We start from the raw sequence: 17,207 nt of genomic DNA, 5'->3' as shown, positions 1-17,207 counted from the left end.
GGCTGTGTGTCTACTGATAGTGTGAGAGAGGAAATCTTCCCTAGGACCTGAAGCACCTTCCTTTAACTACCTACAAGCTCAAATATTACAGTTGTGCTCCAAATTACACAGTAATACAGACTTTTCTATACAAGGACTTTTGGCGCTGCAATCATTTTATTGGTTCCACCAGCCAACTCTGACAATCCTGCAAATTTTTGCTGTTTTATCTTACTTAACACAATCATTTTAATATGGAACATCACTATTTGTCCACCTTACCCAGAATAAAAAGTGCCAAATTCAAAACAGTGATTTAAAATTGATGTTTATTATACAAAAACACACCAGAGATTGATGTTCAATAAGAGGACATAGTATCAGTTAAAGACAAACCTGCTCAAATCCTAGTTGTCCCACTGGCCTGGTTATACAGTTTCAGGAGGTGGTCTTTGAGAAAAGCAGACTTCCTACTTTTCACTGCGCAAAACACTGTGCCATAAGCACTACAAAGTGTTTTACTTGCCTCTCTCTCTTTCTCTCTCTCTCTCTCATTTCGTGTATCATTAAATTCTCGCCACTCTCCCTGCCTTCCAGTTGACCCTTGTCCCAACTCACCTCTTGACTCCAAGCTGACACTGACACTTTAAAGGGCTAACCTGTAATGCCTTCCACAAAGGTTTCTAATCATTAGAAACATCTCTGAGGTCAAAATACCTTTCCAAAAGTCCTGAGGTCTTATCACATACGCCCAAAGCTCTTAGACTATCTTTCAGATTCAAGGCATAAACATTGTCGTTGCTCCAATTCTGCCTACCCTCCATAAAAGGGTGCAGGATTCAACCACTTCCAGGTAGGAACTATTTGCTAACACCTATCCATCTGGGAGTGTTCTCATGGTTTTCCTTTAGTCTCATATGCTATCTCCTTCTTCCATTTCCCTTAAAGTAACTATTTTGCAGGCACCTTTTAAACTTACAGGATGGCAGTTTACCCACACAGGCATTTGAAGTGTCTATCCAGTTACCAGTGTAGTGTCATTTACTGAAATACAACCCTAGTCTCAGGCAAGTACCCCGTCTGTCCCCAGAAACCCCTTGCCAACCTGGGCAACTTTTCTATATTTTATAAACATGTGTATTGCATGGTGTTTACAATGCTAATATCTCTGTGCTTTGATTTTGTCCTTCTTGCTTTGTACTTGCCTGATAATAAGCAACTGAATGTTAAATACATTTCAAATAATTTTAAATTCATAATTATTTTTGTTTATTTTTTATGCATACTAGCTTAAATTGGCCATTTTTAAAAATTAAAAAACATATTTTGACTAAAAAGCAAAACACAAAATTAGTATTGTTCGTATATGAATATATTTTACAGAAAGAATCTTTAAAGACAATTATTTCATAAACAATCAAATATAAAGGTTACTGAAAAACATTAATAGAATCTATAGTGGATTGCATAAAAAATACACTTTAATGATAATCACTAATAGTATTTTTTACTTTTAGGTTTGCATTCTGCAAGCAATTTTGTTTTTATTAGGGAATGAATAATAAAGTACAGTTATTATAATAGCACACATAGGAACAGAGAATTGTATAGAATACTAATAACATACTTATGAACTGGAGTAATAATTTTAAAATCCCACCTAAATAATTGTGCAGGCACAAGTCAGACATGTGAACTAATTAAGAACAATGCAGAACAGACATTCAGTTCTGAACAGATAGGCAGTTCTGATTTCTTAAGAAATGTTGGTAATGTAATCAGTTTAAATTATAGAAAACAAAAGACAGCAGTGAAAAATGCAAAGGAGATCAAATGCTGTTATTACGCTTGCAGACCATTGAAAGAAATATTTTTTTCAGTGCCAACTTCTTGGCTCCACTGACTGAAATCCAGAGGCATTTTACAAATAAAAGGGGTATTTTGCAAAATACACAAAATAATATTTAACATTATCAGAATAGTGAAAGTTATCTACATAGTTCCATCAGTAGTAGAAAAAAATTAAGCAGTGTCTAGATTCAGTTTCTTTCTTTTTATTAAAACAAATTGTCGAAACATAAGTAATACAATTATACATTAAGGAGTGTAAATTCAATATCCTTTCTTGTTATTAAAACATATTGTTGGAACATCAGTAATAAAATAACAAATAGAGCATTAAAAATGTACTTTTTTATAAAATAATTGAAACATAATCAATATATTGAAGAGATCAAAGAAAATCACGATTTATATACTATATTTCAGTGGTATTAATTTGGTAAAATGAAAGATACAGCTGACCATCTACAGCGAACAGTTGTTAGTATTATTCCTTGCTACAATTACCACACTTATTTTACTAAAGGTATTTATGTGAGGAATACAATTGTTGAATTTGTGTTTCAAAGCCCCACATTGTAGCCAGCAATCGATAATAACTCAATTATAATGATTGAACGTGTAATGGCAGACTGCCTGACAGCACTGAAGCAACGTGTTGGTGGCCACATGGAATTAAAGGATTGCAATGGCCATAGGTGGGCTCTTCATATTTACAGCTCTCTTTTATAATAAAAAAATACATGATCTTCTCGGAAGACACTTTGACATCCCGCGAGACAAGGCAGTGAGACAAAAGGAGAGCTGCTGTACAGGCTTATAAATGATTGACGCCCAGCCCAACAAGCAAAACACGCACCTCGGCAGCAGCAGCAGAAGAAAGCCAGCAGCTGATCCGTCCACATCTCCTTAGCGTGCGTTCAGCCACAACCCAACGCGAAGGGCAGAGACGCGAAGTGGATGGAGTGTAGCGCACCCCGGGGGGAGGGGTGGGCTTTCGAAGCGAGCAGGGGGCAAAGCCCCTAGTGAAAGTAAATTAAAAAGAGAGAGCTGCATAATGAACAATTAGGCTTAGAATGAGTTTGAAGAAGTGACAAGCAATAGAAAGAGAAGAGTGACTAGATTAAGTGATACAGAAGTAAATATTGTTACTGTTGCATATGAGGCAGCATTTGTAAATACTGTTACTAATAGAGTAGTGTATAGCACAATAAAGGAATTAAGGAAAAGTCGAATGGTTGTAGATGTGAGCCCAGGCATCTGTGTGTAAAATGCAGTGAAGAAAGCTTGCTTATGGTCCCGTATTCTTGTTGTTCCTTAATAAATTCTCCCTTTTTCTTGGGCTTTAATCCCATTGGCTCTTAATTAATAACCTCAAGGTTTATTCTGTACCTTGGCTGTTATAAATAAATGCCTAATAATACAACAGACTGACATACCTCAGTAGCTTAGAAGTCAATTTGCTGTAATACCATGACTGTCATTTTGCAGACAGCACTTTAAAAGCCACTGACATAAGTTTCCAACCTGTTTTTGATAACTTATGTGTTTTAGCAAAAATTAACCACATATTGGCCTATGTCCAGACTTGGTTGATTGGTGCCAGAAAGCAACATATTTTTTGTTTTTGCTGGCCTCACCAAACAGCCCTGAGCACTGGTGTGACTGTGAGGGGATGTTTGGCAAGCCTTGTTGCAATGCATTCAAAGTATTCTTATAAACCTGCATTTTTCAATGTTTTTGTACATTTAATAGTGGCTATGCGTTGGTGGTGGTGGTGTTCCTGATCCTTGTCTTTTTAGAAGGTTTCACAGTAATCACTCATACCCTCGGGCAATCCTTTTTACGGAAATTACCTTTTAACATAGTAGGCACATGAAGAGAGGAGAAAGAGAGGGGAGGTTGGGAGCATGCGCTGATAATGCATTGTCGCACCCACCACACAACGAACCACTTGGATTGGGAACCGAGTGCAGGGGGTAAGAGGGAGAAAAAAAGATTAAAGCAGAGAATCAAGTTTTAATGCAAAGGTGACATTCATACATATTCAATTATTACTAATACTAGTCACTTAGCCCTTTACAATAACGGGCGCTAGAACAGTAGTGCATAAACATTAGTAGGAACAGTCTATATTAAATGGCAAGGGACTTTGACCTCATTCTTTTTGTTGGTCGTATTTTTCTTTCTTTCAGCCTTTCTTTTGTTGATGTTTACTTGCTGAGCTGACCGTTCTTCGTGGGCTGCCGCCGTGTATTGTGTGTCTTTAATTTTCTGTGACAGTAATACTGTCTTGTACGGCTCTATTCAATAAGAGCGCGTAGATAATTTAGTTCAAATGGCTCTGGAATATGTGAAGAGCAACAGGTGCAGATCTTTATTTACGCGCGCCTTTATTCTCTGCACCCAATTGAGGTCATCCTTTTGAGGATTGCCTTTTTGTGCGCGCCCTTATTGAAGGATGCCTGTGCGCGCCTTTATTGAAGGATACCGTCTTGTACGTCCGCTGGCTTGTACGTCCGTAATATACGTCCGTAATATACCTTTAATTTTCTCTGGCGGTAATACAGGCGTGCGCGTCGGTAATATGCCTTTAATCTCCTCTGACAGTAATACTGGCTTGTATGTGGCTGTAATATGCGTCACTGTATTGTGTACCTTTAATTTCCTCTCGCAGTAATACTGGTTTGTATTTCCGTAAAACGCCTCTAACTTTCTCTGACAGTAATATCGCGCATAGCACCGTGCCCCGCGCATGCGCACTTCACCAGAAGACACCCACACATGGACACCTGGACGCACATAGGGATTTTATATATATAGATTAGGCATAATGTTGGAGGTAATGAGTTTTAATACAGAAGTGACATTCATACATATTAAATTATTACTAATATCAGGGATATTGTTGGAGGTAAAATTATTTCATTTAAGGATATTTTACCTTTTTGCCCTGATTACTTCCTCTGCATAAAATAAATTCATATCTAATTACAAAAGAAACAGATAGAAGTAAAAAGTGAGTGGTATACCTTAAGTTCTTCAGAACAATGTGAGACATTTTAAGGGCCGATACTGATTGCCAATTTCATGTTACAAGTAGTTTCTGATTCCAGTACTAATACTTAATTCATCCATCTATCCATCCATTTTCCAACCCGCTGAATCCGAACACAGGGTCACGGGGGTCTGCTGGAGCCAATCCCAGCCAACACAGGGCACAAGGCAGGAACCAATCCCGGGCGGGGTGCCAACCCACCACAGGACACACACAAACACACCCACACACCAAGCACACACTAGGGCCAATTTAGAATCGCCAATCCATAATTGTTTTATTTTAATCTTTTAATTTTTTATTTATTTATTTAATTTTGTTTTTACACTAAGCTCCTAAGTAACCAGCCATGTTAAAGCCTTATGGTCAATATTAATGAGGTACTTTTACAATTAAACTGAAGACCACAGATTTTACTTGTTCATTTTTTGTTAACTGAAATTCTGAAGGTTAATTGTTCGGTGACCATAAAAATACAAAAATAAACAAAATTCCCTTAAAACATACTTTTTTTTTAACTAATCAAACATGTAGAAAATATTTTATCCATACAAAATACATCATAGAAGAGAAAAAGCCTTGACATAAATACAAGCCACAACTCTAATAAAATTTTGATAAGTTTTATCAAGAAGATACTTGGCTAACATGCTTAACAAATTTACATTTAAAATTGACACATTTGGCTGTTAAGCTAACAAGCCTCTTGTTTTACTGAACAATGAGGACAAATTCTTCTTCATCTGATCTTTTTCTAGTTAAAAATGTCAACTGCTGTACTAAACACAAGCTCGATCACCATCCACAATCAAGACAGCCTGTGCATATTTTAAGTACAACACAAAATGAAAAGGTCCAAACTCATTCTATAGTAAAGGAATACACCACCCAAAAATGATATTTTTAAAAAAAATGTTACTTTCCCAATATAATTTGTGGTGGTGGCTGAGAAATTTTTTTATTATTTTGTGGAAGAATTAAATATTGAACATTCAAACTGAATGTGGTCAACAGGTGACCAATGCTATACAGTGCCTGTAATTTGTAATACTTAATAATAATAATTAATAATAATTCACATAATTGTGAAAAACATCCATGGAAAAGAAAGAAAAAAAATTCTCACATAATTTATGTCGCATAACATGCAGAAATTTTTACTAAAATATTATTAATAGCTACTTCTTGAAAAGTACCCTTTGAAATTAAACAGGGAAGTTGTTATTCCCACAATGCTGTGCGTTTGAATTAAAGACACATTTCTTCACCAATGTATGAGGGGGAGACGCAGATCTTCTGTATATCTCTATGCATCTTCCAAAAGCAATAATTAGGTTGAATAAGTCATGTAAACAAAAATACAGTTAATAAAGATAAGTCTTAATTGTTGAGAATTACAGCCCAAGAAGGATAGTTAATATTCTTGTAGTAGAAGGAATTATTTTATTTTCTTGACCATGTCATCACACTGTAAATTATTGACATACAGTACAATTAATTATCGACACATTTTTTTTCTCTTTGTAGTTTGCTACAAGGTAAACTATCCGTTAGGGCCAATTTGAAACTTGAAATCTTCTATCACAACTACCAGTTAGTGAATGCAATAAGTGCAAAATTTTTTAGAAGGTAAGAACTCCAAAGCAGCTACCCCAGACAATGTTTCACCCCACATCCTCAAATCATTCATGAATAAAGTAATACTTGATTTCCTAAACATTTCTAATGTCTCGCTGTCACTGATATGGTGCTAGCCTACTTTATCACAGTACCACAATCCAAGACATTCAATGTTACATGCTGGAAAGAATCTTGCCTCACTAAAGGATAGTATGAGGAAAGAAGGGATAAGATTAAAGAAACATTAAAAAGATGAATAAATGTGTTGAAAAACACAAAATTCCTTTCATTCAACACTTTTGGAAAGACAATGGAAACTGATAAGCGTGATTAAACTAGTGACTGAGATAATCTAGCCTAGTAGATGAGGTCATAGGTTATGCAAAATATGAAACTCTTTGTTTCCAACACTGTGTGACCTAAGTGACCAGCAAGGACAATTTTTAAATGAAAGTTAAATAGACACAAGTGTACCCACTATCACTGCAACTAAAAGTTAATGATTACCTGACCAACAAAACAATTAAATTTAAATCATCATTGCCAACAGACTTGAAGAGCTCCAGTTATTTTTAATACAAGTTCAACAAGGAGCTGAAATATAACATAGGTGGAAAATTATTTTCGTCAGTTTTAACTATTTGCTATCATATCGCACTGCAATACATCTAAAATGGAAAAAGACTAAAGAAATCACAATTCATAGAAATGTCCACAAATTGCCTTGAACAAATGCCTCCTTGTGGATGAATAAGCAAACAGCTGTAAATAATGTGACAAACTAGCCATTCAACACTTTTTTAGAAACAATAGAGCACAGTAGCCAGTCCATTGGTGTAGGAAATTGTTTATTTTTCATTAACTCGCAAATTTCTGTGAACATAAAGGATAGATATGATCGAATGATTGAAGAGCACTTAAACTTTGGCGGGACAGCCTAGACATTTGAACATAGTTACCTGACCCTTTGAATAACAAAGTCCCAAAGCACTAAAGCAGAATTCAAAATGACCTCTAACACGTGAATTTTTTAGTTTTAAAGGTAGATTGAAGGCAGCTCTGGTGGCTACCGGTTTTAGAGGCTAATTCTTGCTGATGATGGCATATGTTTAAATAGATAGTTTGGTCCTGCTTTTGATCTTCCAAGTATGAAACTCATTCAGTCTTCCTGAGAAACTGTAATAAAATGTTTTGTGAATCAACCTTTTTAATTGCACCTCCTAGTATGCTCCTAGTTATGAAAGAGAAACAATTAAGATCTTCACATTTTAACAAGGCAAGCGAATTAAAATTAATTTTGAAAAGTAACTGACTATGGAGAACTAATAGACAAAAGTACTGCAGAAACCAACATTATTCTAAACTTTATATAAGTAATCCACATATTGATATTGTATATATTTGGTAGACAGAGAGGTGAGGGAAACTACCTAATTGAATGAAAAGTTTGGTTAAAAAAATTGGTTGAAAAGAAAATCTGCATCCAAAAGAGGTGTGGATTGGTGGCATATGGAAAAGATCTTTTGGACAAAACATAAATCAAAGTAAGAAGTTCTGAAAATTGTGGGAGAAGAGGAAACCACCCTTCTGATCAATCATGGAAGGCTGATCAAAGGGAAGGAAGCTGTGAAGAACACCAAGAAGAATGCTGATTGACTGCAATACCAAAAAGAGCGGAGAATCATTGAATAATAATGATGATCAAGCACTGAGTAGTTCACTTTGCAAATGTTGTGAATGAACTTAGTGAAATGCTTCAAAGTCAATGGGGAAGTAGGAATTGCATTAATTTTGAGAGGATTATTATGGTGCAATAGACTTTTAAGCATTCACAAGGGCTAGAGAAACATTGGCCAACTAATTCTGGACTGATTATTGTGGCCAAAAACGTGTCCTGAGCTGTGAGACAGCTGTGCTAACCACTGTGCTACCATTCCTCAAACAGCAAAAGACGTAGACAGAACAATACCCACAAAGTGCAATAAATGGCAATAAGTAAAAAAGAAATGTATCATTGCTGTCAGAGATCCAGACTTTTGAGTATTGATTGACTCTGCCATGAAGTGGCAGCATGGGACTGGCCTGTCCTAGATGGCATGTCTTTTTTGTTTCCAATCTATCTGTGTAGATGATTCACACTTTTTTCTTCCATCAAAAAGATTGTAATAAATTTTCTGTTACTATTATTATTATTTCACAGGGTCACAGGTGTGCTTTCTGACTCTAGGATGGGGGTGAGCTGCTAGGATCCTTTAAGGTTTGTTTTGATTGTCACAGCATCATGTGACTAATTACATATGCATTTGGACCACACCCACTTCCCCTTATATGAACCCAACACATGGCTGGGAAGCAGGCTGGGATTCTGGCCACCACGACTCAAAGATCAGTTTGCACTCCATACTGACCCATCTCTGTTTGTGTTTAGGAATTCCTATACAGTCTATGAAGCAAAGGATCATTATTATATACTCATGGGTTGTCCCTATCAGTACCTGAACTGCCCTAAATAGCAAAGAGCATAACAAGCTTAATCCAACAGTATAGACACAACATACAATCGGTTGGGTGCATTGGTGATCCTAAATTGTCCCTAGTGTGTGCTTGGTTTGTGGGTGTGTGTGTGTCCTGTGGTGGGCTGGTGCCCTGCCCGGGGTTTGTTTCTGCCTTGCACCCTGTGTTGGCTGGAATTGGCTCCAGCAGACCCCCGTGACCCTGTGTTAGGATATAGCGAGTTGGATGATGACTGACCAACTAACATGCAGGGTGCAAAGCCGTCTGGAGTACAGACTGGATAGTGACATCACACATGCATGAAGCAGATCGGGCAGAAACCTAAAATGTGGAGTACGCATGCATGAAAGTTCTGTGCATATGCGATATGATAGTGACATTCCCAACCAACAGGGCTGCTAAAATCAGCTAACTAAAACTAACCGAAATAATATATGTGTTCACGTATAAAGCAAAGAGGACCATAGACCTGACAAAAGTGCATGACCCTGCTGTGTTGTGAATGTATTCTGGCTTTGCACTGTCTACTGATAAAGAAAATACATAGTGGGATTTCTTCTCCTACAGTACATGCTTACTAAATAATTTAAAACAACAATATACATTTTTGCACTGACAAAAAAAATATCTCAGAATTTTGTGTCACAATTGGCCTGAACTTATCCTGGCAAAAATCAAAGTGGAACTAGTCCTGGACAGGTCATCACACACTCAGTGTTGTAGCCTTTCTTATCAGGAATGGATGCACTACCACTACAAAGTAAAACAGGTTGGGACATTGTGGAATCACCAATAAATCTAACATTCATATCTTTAAGAAGTGAAAGGGAACGTGGAGTATGACCCACACTGATACAGGGAAACATGCAACCTCCACAGACGCAATCACCAAGTGCATTATTGAAACCTAAGATTCAGGAGCCTTGAGAGAGCAGCTATTATCTATGCGCCATACTGCTGTCTATATTAAATATAAATCATACATTATTTTTATAGAATCTGGTTTTTCATGATGAAAAGTACTGCTCAGCATTTTTGTTGTCATCTTGCATTATAAGTCTTACCAGCTGTTATACATCTTGCCTGAAGAAGAGGCCTGAGTTGCCTCAAAAGCTTGCATATTAATTAATTAATTCTTTACATTTATATAGCGCTTTTCTCACTACTCAAAGCGCTCTCCACACAGGGAGGACCTGGGAAGCGAACCCACAATCTCCTTACTGCGCCACCTGTGAGGATACTGTAATCTTTTTAGTTAGCCAATAAAAGGTGTCATTTTGCTTGACTTCTCACTACAGTCATAATGGCTAACATGGTACAACACCCTAGTACTATGGCTGTTATACAGTAAGTCCAATACGAGTGGCTTAATAAGAACCCACTGAGGCTATTAGTAAATATTGGAAGCACTCCAATTTATTGTAATAACATAGCTAAGGCTCATTAAGTGAGAGTATTTACAAAAGTATAAATGGCAACAGTGTATTATGGTTATTGTTCTCAAAACGTAATACACATTGAAAACATGATAACTGTACATACGAACCTAAACTTTAATCACTTCTGAAAGTGTGGTATATACTAGTAAAGCTAGATTCTTGTGGATGGCACGACAGTGCTGTAGTTGAAGTTTCCACCTAATAACTCCAGGGGCCTAGGTTTAAAGTCTGTGGAGCTTGCCTGTTCATTTCCTTTTATAAATTTTGTGATCAGTACTTTGGTTTCTTACCAGATCCCAAAGATGAATGTGCATTCGGTTAATTTGTATCTCTCAGCTGGCATGGTATGAGTGAAATGCCTTGTGACTGATTTTCAGTCTGGGGTTGTTTCCTGCTTTGAATCTGGAGTTTCCAGAGGACACCCCAATCCCCTTGGCCTTCGTTTTCAGAATAAGTGGGTTTTGGAAAATGAAGGAATAAGTAGAGGATGAAGAAATGCTTATTCTTATACATATTTGAATGATCTCTCAAAAATATTTAAAAAAATGGCATTTGCTTATACAATTGCATTCAATATCTACTTATCCATATGAGCATATTGGCAATCAGAGCTCTTTATCACGTTAATGTATACAAGTTGTCACTCATTAGATCAATCATAACAAGCCTCCTAGACCTGCTATATATCTACTTGCTCATTTCTGTTGAACCAATGAAAACAAGTCGTTTATATTAAGTGAAAGGTAACAAACCAGTCAAGTAGCATTTGGAGCAACGGAGCTAAATGACTTTTCAACACTGATTGACAATTAAGGTTTTCTTGTAGCCTGTAAAGTACATTTTTGATACACCTTTACCCATTACTTTGAAACAAAAGTAATCATAAAATAACTCATAAAATCAATTAATTACATACAAACTGTAATGAGTATGTTTGACCAAAAAGCATGCAAAAATACATAATGATAGAGCTGAGTAGCGACAACAATATTTAAATAGTTTGTTACCTAAGTTTTCCTAGAAAAATTAGTTAAGTTTTGCGCTAATACTAAAGTGTTAAAAGCATCTAAGGCTTTTGTTTCACTGACCCAGATTGTTCTTATATCATAGTTACCAAGTGCCATACTGACCTGATAATAGTTCTTGAGGATCAATACACACATTGAGTTTGTTTAAATTGTTTAAGGAATCGGCTGTATAAAGTTTTCCTTCTTCATCAAGCACGTCAAGGTCAATTTCAGAAGATAAATCATTCATTGTACCTGAAATAAATGGAAGCCACTAAGCCATCTGTTTAATGTAATGTAATATAACTACTAAGAAGACTAATTTCAAATAAAATTAATTTAAAAAATATATACATATATAAATTGTATATATATTTTTAAAATACAATACAAAAGGTAGTTTATATTTTTTTCTGCATCAAAAATGATTAATAAATGTTGTGGCATCAAATGTGTGTTATTTAAATATTTAATATGGAAGTTAAATAAGATTTTTCCATTTGTAAGCAAAGTAATATGCTGTAAATAAAATGTGGGCCACAGATCACAGCATGATAAGGACAAGAGTACAACATTATATGCAAACATCCCTGGATATCCTCAAACCTCGGTGTAATCTTCATATTCTGTGCATGAAAATAACAAACAGCAGAAGAGACGAGATGCACCCTTGATGGAGTCCATCGCCCACACTACACAGCTTAGCACAAAGTATACTGATGTAACACTCACTCAAATTGACTGAATGGCACTCAGTGGTGGTCCTGGAACCCATACACTTGGAGAACCTCCCATAAAACACCACAGATTATACCATTAAAAGCTTCAGGGATACAGAATTGACAGACACCCAATATCATCTGTGCAAAACAGGGATGCATGGTATACTGGTACTGAAAAAGTACCGAAAAACCCAATTTTTACAACTGTATGGTACCAGCATTTCAATAATTTCAGTACTGGAAATAAATGGTAGTTTTCAAGCACCTCACACTAAGCCGTTAATTAGTGTCATCTCAACTGCTGATGTCCATGCTCTGCTATGAAATCTATAGATTACTTGTAGCTCAATTAGCCAATCTTCTAACATATTTATCAATATGCAGTAAATGTGCTGGAGATTCCAACCAGTACCCCAACTCAGGACTCCCTCCTCTTCTTGTATTGATTTGTGGAGAGTTGCAAGGGAGGGATGCATGCAATTGTGTGGCAGATATCTGTTATTTGCTCCAGTACTGTTTCAGTATTGGTACAGAATTACGTACGTTGGTATCAATACTGACACTTGTGCAAAGATAAACAGTGTGATGGATGGCCGGCGAGAGTTTCCGGCCCTCACCCCCAGGCCGCCAGGAGGAGCTCCGAATTCCAGCAGGGCCTCATGGACTATGTAGTTTTTATGCACAGCCCTACTGGATATCTTGGGGACCACCGGGAGTCGCTGTAGGGAGGCTCGTGAACTCTTATATGCCCTATAACCCGGAAGTGCGTCATAATTCCATGACAGGAAGAAACGACGTGCTCCCGGGTTGAAGATAAGGACTGTTTACCCTGACCCGGAAGGAATAAGGACTTGTGGGTAATGGAACAGAAACACCTCCAGGTCAGGGAGTATAAAGGACTCTGGGAAAGCCCAGACATTGAGCTGAGCTGGGAGGTAGGGTGGCGAAGTGTCTGGGAGAGGAGGATTGGTGTTTGTATTTCAAGAATTGATTATATGAGTAGTGTGGAGTGGAGGGTGCTTGGTGCATGTGATTAGTGCAAAATAAAAGAGTCTTGGACTTTTACCTGGTGTTTGGAGTGGTACCTGAGGGTTCAAGAGGTGGATCAGAACCTCTACTGCTACAACAGTTAGTCTATTGATGTATTGATCCGAGGTTGAAATAACAAAAGGAGTTTCTGTTTCAGTTACTCAAAGTAGGTTTTTCCAGGAGCTGATGAGATTATTTATTTGGTAAATAGAATACATCATCTTGTTCCCCTTTTAAAAATTGGGACCCCAACCTCAGTCTTAAAGCACTGTCCCCATCTCCTGTGCAACACTGAATAGGCCTTTTAGCCAAAATACTACAATATTCAATGTCATAATCATTTCTGGTTCAATGTCAACCACTCCCACAGCCTTCCCACTACAGAACATTTTAATCACCACAACTACTTTAGCCACAGTTCCCCAATGTTTCTGGTTCTGCCCTCTTCACAGAGGACCTATCCAGTGCGCTTTAGAGCACTGTTCCTTCTCTTTTTCAACAATATCACTAGATGAGGGCAATTCTTTCCCACTCTTACCAAGAAGAACCTGGGCCATTGCCATCCTACCCTTCCTGAATTGTCTGAAAGTCATTCTTCATGTCCTTACCCAATTTCAATATTCTCAAGCTATCATTGCAATGCAATACTTCTTCTGTCTTTTTCTGCTGCTATTGATCTACATTCCCTAGGATTTCTGCTCTGTTAAGCATCATCAAAGGTTTGGCCACTGTCCCTTGCAGTTACCTATTACGACTGAGGTCTTAAATAGGGTCCATTCAGACTTCATAGCCTTTACCTCCCCAGAGAAGCAAGAAAACCTCTTCCTAATGTGAAACCGGGCAGAGCAATAGTTTCAGAATGCATTGCTTTGCTGTTTTATTTAGTCATGTGTTAATTCTACTTCTCTATAATTAGACAGAATTATTTGAAGTGGTCAGTTTAATAGCTATTAATATGCTGTTTTATACTATTCATATAATATGTATATTTAGTTTTATACAGTGTACTGTAAAAGGCTCCCTTCACTTAAGAACATTGATATAAACCAGTTTTAATACATTATTTAAGTAATGAAAACCAAATACATGCAAAATATCAGATTATTAATCAATCATTTGTTTTTTTCTTATTTTTGTGATGTATTATTATTCATACACATTTCCTTTTTAATAACTGATACAGAATACAAACTAAATAAAAAACCAACATTCACAAAGGTACATACAGTTGCAGAAAAGGAAAAGAAACATGTCGGCTTTGTAGCAATAGGTGTTACACAGTTGTCAACATATTTACAGTGCATTCTAATCCCAAACATTTTAAATTAAGGTACACATGGTTATCATACCTTCTTGAAACCAACTTAATCTAATCCAAGGTCTTCAAGAAAGCTGCGGCCTATAAGTTAGAAGAAGCACTGGGCACAAAGCAGGAAACAGCCGTAGATAGACCACCAGTTCATTGCAGTGGCCACCTTTGAACACACACACACACACACACGCACACACACACATGCTCACACTGGAACCCATTTGGATCAGCTGAGTAGCCTGGAGATGTGGAAGATAAACTGGACAACCTGAAGAAAAACGTACTTTGACACAGAGATCACAAGCAAATTCTACAAGGCCGGGGCTGAGTGCAGAATTTGAACCCGGAACATTGAATCTGTGCCATACCAGTGCTAACCACTGCACTATTGTGCCACCCTCCCAAACAGCAATCAAGGAAAACATATTCAAACCTCATTGTTTTCAAGAGATTGTACAGATGCACTAAATAATTATTAAAAGGAAAACATAGAAAAGAAGTGGATGTTTTCTTAAAGCCTTATTTATAGTGAATCAGCAGGCGCCTGGTGTTAAGTAAATGTAAAATTGCAATCCTTTTTGTATTGTATTGCAAGTGATTTGCACTTTAATGCCACTTACAGAGCAGTTTTTTTGGAAATGTAAAAGAAAAATTGCTTTGGCAATACTAAGAAAGTCAAATGAATTAAAATACAACATATTTTGCCTGCACTCATTAAAATAAATTTTTCATGCTTACATTTCAAAGGAATTATAAGAAAACAGGGATAGGCTCCAGCCCTCCTTGACCCTAAACTGGCGTAAGCAGCTTTGAGAGTGAATGCTATGTAATTATAATATGCAAAAAACAACAATGTAAGCGGTATCTGATATGCAGTTTAAGAGTTTGCTGCATGTCATTATGTGTTATTTTATATTAGGCTCAGAACATGTGCATAGAATGTTAGGTTTTTCAATGGAAGCTATTTTTATAAGAATACACAGACATGAATTTTCAGAATACATTTTTGTAAGTGGTAGAATTAAATAATCAATCAGTAATTTTAATTATTTTTCCATTAATAATGCAATATTGATCACTTTCAGACTCATTTGGATCTCCTATAGTTGCAGTCTAGTTACATGGAAGTCTTATGATTCTTTAAGCTACGATCTGTACAGCTCTGCATTTTTTAAATCACATTGCCTTTTTGTTTCTTAGCACTCAGATTGTTAGGCCAGCTTTACAGCAAGCCATAGGTTTAAAAAAATGGACAATAAAAATTCAAAGTGATGAAAGCAAAAATACACATTTCAAAAGACTGATAACATGCCAGAATTAAGGATTCTATTCCTAAGAAAAATTCTGTGGTAATTAATGATGTCTAATTATTAAAGCTGTATTTGTCTGCCTCATAATCTTATCATTACTCACCGGAATGTTAAGCAGCCAATGTCCAACTTTGGGAAGGCTACCTAAATCAAAAAAATCAATGAATTCATTAAAATTCTTTGCCTAATCAGTGGTTAAGCTGCGAGAGCCTGCAGAAATGAGGTCAGTGTTGCCTTGTCATTAGTGTGGGGATCTTTTTAAGACCCTATATTTAGATGCACTGCTCTGCCAAGGCATCATGTTTCTTGAGCTGTGCACTGTTATATTTTAGATGATACAATAAATGAAATTTGATTAACAGATTCAAGAACGACTAGCTTAAAACAAACAAGCTGCCTTCATTGTTTGCTTTAGGAAATATTGGACATGCTACTTACACCGTCAATTTTACACATATGTGATATACTGCATATTTATTTAGATGCTTTTAACTATGTTTTTAATAATACTCCATAGAATAATTTCATGTTTATGAGGTTTAAAAAATCAAATATCTGCAAACTCAGCTTAGTTTAAAAATCAGTCACTTTAAAAATTACTAGCATATTTTCTATAGTAATTTCAAAAATCATGATTATGAAAATGTAAATTTAAAATTTCACATTATCACTTCACACTAGACCATAATGAAGAAAGACAATCACGGTCTTCACTTTATTAATGAACTAGCAAAAGGTTTATTTTAGTCCCTGAGCCTGTTTTAGTTTTTTCCCTAATATTTCATTAGGAAAATTAAATAATATTATGAAGGATATAGCAAAAGCAGTAGTCTGTTATAAAGTCTGAAATAAAAGTTGAGCTTTAAATAATACACTATTCGTCTCTCCATTTGCTACAACAGCCACTTTCTATCTAGGGCTCAGGGGGAGCAATGGCCATACGGCAGCTTTGTGCAGGACACACACACTCACATCCACACACGTCAAGCCTATTTAAAGCTGCTCACCATTCTAATACTGTGTGCCTGAACTGTAGAAGGAAATCACTGCAGAGCAGAGGAACTGAGTTCAAGGCTGAACTCGGGATCAGGAGCTGAAGTAATGTAATCATGAATCCCACTCAAAGTCATAAGCCAAATTTTACACAGAAGGTTTTAGAAGAAAACTCATGCATGCCTATAGATAGATAGATAGATAGATAGATAGATAGATAGATAGATAGATAGATAGATAGATAGATAGATAGATAAGAAGTGACTAGTGGGATAGATAGATAGATAGATAGATAGATAGATAGATAGATAGATAGATAGATAGATAGATAGATAGATAGATAGATAGATAGATAAAACTGGTGTGTTATTTTAACTTAAAA

General features: G+C 36.4%; 1 protein-coding gene across 2 annotated transcripts in view; it reads right to left on the bottom strand.

Moving 5' to 3' along the window:
• The window catches only part of LOC114646424 (leucine-rich single-pass membrane protein 1-like), a 53,978-nt gene extending 37,912 nt beyond the window's left edge, over nucleotides 1-16,066 (bottom strand). For both annotated transcript variants that reach the window (XM_051928720.1, XM_028794609.2), the window contains exons 1-2: nucleotides 15,936-16,066; nucleotides 11,583-11,714 (exon numbers count right to left, since the gene is read on the bottom strand). In XM_051928720.1, the coding sequence (XP_051784680.1) occupies nucleotides 11,583-11,709 (127 nt within the window). In that variant the 5' untranslated portion in view covers nucleotides 11,710-11,714; nucleotides 15,936-16,066. The remainder of the gene's footprint in view (nucleotides 1-11,582; nucleotides 11,715-15,935) is intronic.
• Nucleotides 16,067-17,207: the final 1,141 nt, after the last annotated feature.

This window comes from Erpetoichthys calabaricus, chromosome 1 (genome assembly GCF_900747795.2).
Source record: "Erpetoichthys calabaricus chromosome 1, fErpCal1.3, whole genome shotgun sequence".
Lineage (NCBI taxonomy): Eukaryota > Metazoa > Chordata > Cladistia > Polypteriformes > Polypteridae > Erpetoichthys > Erpetoichthys calabaricus.
The sequence above is the reverse complement of the archived record's forward strand: the minus strand, read 5'-3'. Positions and strand labels throughout refer to the sequence as shown.